Source organism: Protomyctophum bolini (assembly GCF_963924005.1).
Source record: "Protomyctophum bolini genome assembly, chromosome: 8".
Lineage (NCBI taxonomy): Eukaryota > Metazoa > Chordata > Actinopteri > Myctophiformes > Myctophidae > Protomyctophum > Protomyctophum bolini.
Genome location: NC_137869.1, coordinates 21,692,177 through 21,699,676, shown reverse-complemented (window position 1 = coordinate 21,699,676; position 7,500 = coordinate 21,692,177). Strand labels below are relative to the sequence as shown.

The window sequence follows — 7,500 nt, the reverse complement described above, 5'->3', positions numbered from 1 at the left end:
GTCTGTTATTTCAGGTAACTGCCATGTGGCTAACGATGATGCCAGCTATGGAGCTAGCTCTCTTGGGGTGGCTTGTTGCTTGCCTGGTCTACTCTACTGAGTTGGAGATCACGGTTCGGCTCCAGCTCAGGGTGCTAAACGTTACAATAGCTATATGAATCATAGAGCTATTGTTACTTTTATTCAAGTTACACATTAAAATAGGACCTAAACCTAAACTAAGAAAAACATCGCCAGTAATAGTAGTTTCACATTTAATCATAATTTAAAGGCTGATTAAATTATTCTAGTATAGGACACTGGACAGGGATGTATATGTTCAGCTAAGCAAGGATATATTCAGCTATGCAAGCAGTGCAGGTCTCTTACTGTCATCCACATGCCCTGATCATTCTGGCTATAAAGTAGCTAGACAACACTGTCTGACTCTGAGAAGTAGTGTGGTACGAGGCGTCAAAAAAAACTCCTGCAGAAAAAGCTCCTGTAGGATTTTTGTGGCAAAATATATCTTGGATCTATAAAGTCCATCTCAGTTCTCATTACATTCCTCGCTCTGCTCCAGAATAATGTCACATTAGATCATAACTGAAGCATAAAAGTATTTGTAGCTAGCAAATCACAGAAATGGGTGCACGAATAGGACCAAAATTGGTCCCGGATCCCGTGTGATGTGATAGACCCCTGGTATTAGCTATTACTCATTTTTCTTATCAGAGCCCAGCTACAAAAACTTTTATGCTTCAATTATTATCTAATTTCACATTGTTCTGGAACAGGAGCAGAGCGAGGAATGTATAATGATTAGACTACTGAGATGAGTATGGGGGGTCCCATGTGAAGAAGACCCCAATCAAAAGTCAGAAAGGATTATTCTGGCTACTTTAAAAGTGTAAGAAATCAACTTTGAATATTTTAAAACCTACAAAACAACCATAAATTTATGAAAATCGGACATTAATGAGAGGTCCCAAAATAGATGACCACCCCAGAAAAGGGGTGGGGGTCGGGGAAATTTGAACGGGGTCATACCTATGTTCCCTCAGCCATATATGTTCTCTCAGCCCTATGTTCCCTCAGAAGGAGCATTGGTCCGAGGTGCGCTGGGGGTCGGGAGAGGGTGGGTGGTTAGGTTTAGGTGTCTGCCCCGGGGGAGGTTAGGGTTAGGGTGAGGGTTTGAGGTAGGTTGTCGATCGGACCGTCGGCATATTGACGCGGACCAGAGGGAACATAGGGCTGAGGGAACATAGGTACGGTCCCATTTGAACCCCATCATTTTCTTAAAGTTTGGTCTCTATAAAAGCCAAAACAGCAACAAACCAAAAAAAAGGCAAAAGAAGCCTACGGAAGTAGACCTCGTACGGGTGACGGGTCTCGTACCACACTAAAGGAGAGAAGAACGCGAGCTGTCCCGTGTTTGACAGCCACAACAGTCAACAGTGACTACAACGTGAGCCTGAAATGGCAACGTTAGGAACGTGGACTGGACAGCTGATTGCAGCTTGCTTGATAATCTCCATTCCCATTACAAATAAGAGAAAAATAACAAATATAAATGACATTCGACATGTAGGCTACGTGCGATCACAATAATGTTGATTGTTGCTAAATATGAAGTTGTTGTCGAAGCTGTCTGTGTTTATATAACACTATCATTAAAGACAATAGCCCCATATGTGCCCTCTCCCTACGCTCATTCTGTAGCTCGAGCTACAGAATGAGCGTAGGGAGAGGGCACATAAGGGGCTATAAAGACAAGTACTTCTTGTACGGATGTTATTACACGGCATGATAATTTGACACGTTCATGCCATTGAGGTGTTATGGAATATTAGCTACGGTGCAGCGACGTAATTTATTTTCTTTGTACACATAATGTTCATTATTTACAAAAGAAAAGAAAACAACTTTGACATACTTTTTAAAGACAACACAGGCTGGTCCATCGATCCGGATAGTTTACATGTGCATACAATCTTGCTGGCTTTGGAACCAGCCAGTCACGTAGCGACATGTAGAGCTACGGCCAATAGCGAGAGGCACATTGTTGGGAGGCGGGGCAAAGAAATCAACATAGTTTGGTAGTTGTTGCAGTGCTGTAAACAGTTGCGTCATGTGACCATAATGGCAAAAGTACTTCAAGTTCAAAGCATAGCTTGTCTCGTTTAAAGGACCACTTCACCACTTTTCAACCTATCTTCATATAATAGGTCCTCACTAATAATCATGATAAAATGTCACGATTCTTTTCCTACTCAGTCTGTCTGTGGCTCATAGGAGGGCTGTGGGCAGTTTAGAAACCGTCCTCCAGTGACATCATCATTAGGCAGATTTTTTTTTAAACAATATTTTTTTACAAAAATGTTTAGATTTAGGCTTACAACTTTTAAGGACTAGAAAGCCTGCAGTTTCTATTAGCTTGTATTCCCCATCGATGATGTCACTGGAGGATGGTTTCTGAACTGCCCACAACCCTATATGAGACACAGACCGAGTAGAAAAATATTGCGCCATTTTTTCATGATTATTAGTGAGGACCTATTTATATGAAGATAGGTTGAAAAGTGGTGAAGTGGTCCTTTAAAGGGGCATTCCACTCATTTTCAACATTTTACTATGTCATGAATATACCTTAGAGCTGTGGAAATTATTTAAAAGAAGTCCCCCCCATTCTGTGTTTCCTAGAACTGGAGGTCTGAAAAAAATCATTAACATGGCGAATCACATCTTGATCATCAAGATATGATTCACCATGTTAATAATTGTTTTCAGACCTCCAGCTCTAAGGTATAAGGTGTACTTCCCTAGGATTTATTTGCTAAAATTGATTGCTTTTTTTTGTCTGTTTTGGCTTTTATAGGGTCCAAACTGTCAGAAAATGATGGGGTTCAAAATGTCCCGACCCCCATCGCTTTAAAGTATATGCCAGACAATTAATGTCCGATTTTCGATATTAGGGTTGTTTTGTAGGTTTTAAAATATTCTAAGTTTATTTCTTACACTTTTAAATGTTAATGGTACCCCAGCTTATTATGCTAATTGTGAAAATAGCCCAACATATGCAAGTTAGCATCTGGCAGTTTCTAACTGCCAGATGGGAACCTGTTGGGAACCTGTTGCAAAACAATGTCAAATTAGATCATAATTGAAGCATAAAAGTTTTTTGTAGCTGGGCTCTGATAACAAAAATGGGTAGCTACTCTTCTTCCGGCTACTGCAGATGAAACATGGAGTCTGCTCCACACCATCACAGCGTGATGCCCAATTTACTTCCATTAGTCATCTCCTCAACCCTGCTAGTTCCCTGAAGGTGTAAGAGCAGACAACTCAATTGGAAATTGTTCAAGATAACCTGCTGAGAGCAGACGTCGTCAAAAGAAAGAAACACCATGCTTTATCAAGAAGTGTGATCTTCTGAGGTGGGAATGTTCACAGGTTTCTCAATACATTTGAACAATGTATGTGACTGACAGGCTCCTGAGGTGACTTTATCTTGGACACGATATAGTTTTCAATAGTGGTTTTCAACCCTTTTCATAGCAAGATACATTATTTATTCAGCATTTGAGCCATGCACGGACCACCATTTGATGAAATTTAGCCCCTCAGACTCAAAACTAAAGAATGGATAAGATACGATTTTGTCCAAAATGCCATGCTGTATTGATGTGGACATCAGACGTTGGCAAACGTTGATCGAAATAACATTTCTTCTAATCTAAATGCTCTAAATTGTGTTCTTGTAAATTATGTAATGTAGATGTTTAACAATAATTTAACATTAAACCAAATTTGGTTTCATTTCGCACTCGAATTAAAGATCTTGTGCAGTGCCCGGTGTTGAGTTTGTCGGACCCACGGTTGTCCAGAACCGCCACAACAGTAATCTGCCTGGGCTCTGGACAATGCTCCTGCCCGGGCTCCATATATGGAGCTGGCCTGTTCTGACATCACAACACTCCATATTTGGGCATGCCAAATGCCTAACAGAACTCCATATAAGGGACACAGAGAGACAGATACAGATATCTCTATATATGGGCATAAAAGGGACACAGACAGATGGGTGGAACGGGTCTGACATGGGTACAACGGGTATTGCATAGCCGGGTGGGGCATGGATCTCCAACTTCCATCATCCACCAACTCGGTTCTCTATACAGCCGGGCACCGGATGGGTTTTCAGATGGGGGTCCCCGGTCCACAGTTAAATACATATTAATTTATGGGTCCTTGAGTGAGTTGAGTTGAGCTATGCAAAACAGACATCATAATTTGGTCTGTCTTTAATTATTTTCAAGGAAAATACTCTACTCAGTCTACTGCACTGTACTATCACTGTACTGGTACACCCGAAATCACCATACAGTTAAAGGACCACTTCACCACTTTTCAATATCTTCATATAAAGGTCCTCACTAATAATCATGAAAAAATGGCACGATTCTTTTCTACTCAGTCTGTGTCTCATAGGACGTCTGTGGGCAGTTTAGAAACCGTCTTCCAGTGACATCATCATTAGGCAGATTGTTTTTTTAAACAATATTCTTTTACAAAAATATTTCGATTTTCATTATCGTAAGAACGATGGCTTCCATTTTCGCATTGCAACTTTTCGGGACTAGAAAGCCTGCAGTTTCTATTAGCTTGTATCAATGATGTCACTGGAAGATGGTTTCTGAACTGCCCACAGCCCTCCTATGAGACACAGACAGAGTAGGAAAAGAATTGCACAATCTTTTCATGATTATTAGTGAGGACCTATTATATGAAGATAGGTTGAAAAGTGGTGAAGTGGTCCTTTAATATGTGCGTGTGTGATTGTGTGTGTTAGGGCCGATTCATACTCCTATTTTACCGTTGTTTCGGCGCTGTAGTGCCGAAATGATTTCTGCTCGTCAGAAATTTTTAGTAGCACCGAAGAGACGACTTTAGGACGGTACCGCCCCCCCCCCGAACCTCAAATTACGTCAAATTGTATGCTCTACAGAGCCGAACCGACTTTTATTCGCCTCTAAAATAGGAGTAAGAATCGGTCCTTAGGTTGCGCACAGGTGGTGAAAAACAACCATGCTGTTTTCGTGCTCAGACGCGCCCACCCAGCCAGCCACCCTCTCAGCCACACACATAGCTCCGTAAGGGAGTGCATTGCACCACTCAAATCACACCCGTGTGAAGTGAGGGGAACTCTTATCGTCATACATCATAATACATCATCATTGCGGGCCAATGGGAATTTGCATACTCACCTTCGTCTTCAATGTTTGTGTGTATCCTACACACACACACACACATACTGTAGACCTATATATATATATATATATATATATATATACATGCAACAAACAAGATTTGTTGCATGTTTCTATGTTGTTGTGTGGTCCACAGGAAGAGTGCTACCTTGCATGGTACACAATTGTTTTAAGCTGTATAAATAAATGAAAAAATTATATAATATGCAGATTTACCATTTTAAATGGGAATTCCAATTTCCGTCCGTCAATGGGAAAATGCCTAGCAATTCATAATAAATATGTACTCTATAAATTACTAAATAAACATAGGCCTATCAACAACAAATTTGGTTTTCCAGGTTTCTTTTTCCAGATTCCAGTTAGCCATGAATGAAAGTGAGGAAAAGGACGAATATGACGAATATGACGAAACCTATGAAGATGAGGTCTGTGATAAAGGTGGAGTGGTTAAATGTGGTTCCATTGTTATCCCAGTCTTCTTCTCCATTGTGATTGCCCTGAGCGTCCTGGGCAACTCTCTAGTCCTTGTAATCCTGGCATTGTATGAAAACCTCAAGTCCCTCACCAACATCTTTATACTCAACCTGGCTATCTCTGACCTGGTGTTTACTGCTGGCCTTCCCTTCTGGGCCATCTACCACATCTGGGGCTGGGTCCTTGCAGAGAAACTCTGTAATATCGTGACCTTCATCTTCTTCACCGGGTTTTACAGCAGTATATTGTTCCTGACCGTCATGACCATCCACCGCTATCTGGCCGTGGTCCATCGTCCCCTGTCGCACCATGGCACACGGCAGAGGGTTAGCTATGGCGCCACTGTGTCTGCAGTACTGTGGGTGGTCAGCATTGGAGCAGCTATGCCTTCCTTGCTCTTTAGTTCTGTCATCAAAGTCCACCACAAAAAGGAAGACTCATTGGGATGTGAATTTGGGGACTCCCTGTGGAACAGGGTAGGCACTTACCAGCAGAATATTCTTTTCCTTTCCGCATTTGTAGTGATGGCATTCTGCTACATTCAAATACTGGGAAGAATTTCAAGGACAAAGTCCAACATGAAGAACAAAACTGTAAAGCTGATATTTTGCATTGTGGCTGTGTTTTTCTTTGGCTGGATACCGTACAATGTGGTCATATTTCTTAAGATGCTCACTGACGACTACCCACTGCCACCTTTCAAGGATTGTGAAGTAAGCATTCGGCTTGATTATGCCTTCTATGTATGCCGACTCATTGCATTCTCCCATTGCTGTCTCAACCCTGTCTTTTATGCTTTTGTGGGTGTCAAATTCAGAAGTCATTTAAAGTCAATAATGCTTCAAATGAATCAAAGGTTCCATCGTCAAAGCCAATCAGTGGAGCCACAAGTTAGGACTGCTAACATTCATTCAAATGGATCAATGTATTAGTTCCTCTTGAATAAACCACCAGTTACTAAAAAAATCTCCACAAATTAATTCATTGTTGAATTAATTCATTTTCACTAGGCTATTTTAAAATTGGGGAACCAGGATATTAGATAAGATGACTTTATGGTTGATGAGATTTTGAAACTGTACAGAGATGCCGATAAGTTAACAACAGTTCTTGGCAGTTTTGTAGCAGCATATATATATATATATATATATATATATATACATACATAATTATATATGTACATTTTAATGAAAGCAGAAATATTCATAATCAATGTTCATTTTATTGTGTTGTAGTAGCCTATATAATATGTATAGCTTACTAAAATTGTTTACAGGTAGGCTACAGTATATGAATTTGCCAAAAGTAACAATTTGATGGCAAATTTGTCAATATCTTACAGCCATGCATTTATAAATATATAGCAATGTGGACAATGTCTTTGATGTTTTTTGTTCCTGTTCACTATATAAATAATTGAAATATACAATTTAGACAGATTCTTTAAGTTTAAATATGATAATTTTCACAGGTTGCATATATTCAATTTTTAGTTTTTGAGAATTCAACTTTGACCCCTCTATCACATGGAACAATTTTTTGGGCGTAGTGATATGGACACAAAAAACATAATTCCGTGTGATAGAGGGGTAAAAAATGAATGAAAGTTGCACAAACATTTTAGAAATAGGTGGATTACCGGTAATTTACTTTTAATGCGTGGCCCCATTGCCCCCTACAAAATGACCGGAACTACCACTCACCAAAACCAGAGCAGAACTCCCACCACGGGACTCGGGCAATCAATTAATACAGTTGCAACCACTATATTAAT

General features: G+C 40.2%; 2 protein-coding genes across 4 annotated transcripts in view; one reads left to right on the top strand and one right to left on the bottom strand.

Annotated features, from left to right (window-relative positions):
- The window catches only part of fyco1a (FYVE and coiled-coil domain autophagy adaptor 1a), a 34,823-nt gene extending 32,839 nt beyond the window's left edge, over nt 1-1,984 (bottom strand). For 2 of the 3 annotated variants that reach the window (XM_080771206.1, XM_080771208.1), the window contains exon 1: nt 1,916-1,984. The gene's annotated coding sequence lies outside the window, so the exon portion shown is untranslated. The remainder of the gene's footprint in view (nt 1-1,915) is intronic. The other variant, XM_080771207.1, reaches the window with a different exon arrangement.
- A 3,633-nt stretch (nt 1,985-5,617) lies between these two features.
- The window catches only part of LOC308320150 (chemokine XC receptor 1-like), a gene marked incomplete at both ends in the record, with an annotated part of 4,189 nt that continues 2,306 nt past the window's right edge, over nt 5,618-7,500 (top strand). The window contains one exon of the mRNA XM_080770468.1: nt 5,618-6,555. Within this exon, the coding sequence (XP_080626594.1) occupies nt 5,618-6,555 (938 nt within the window). The remainder of the gene's footprint in view (nt 6,556-7,500) is intronic.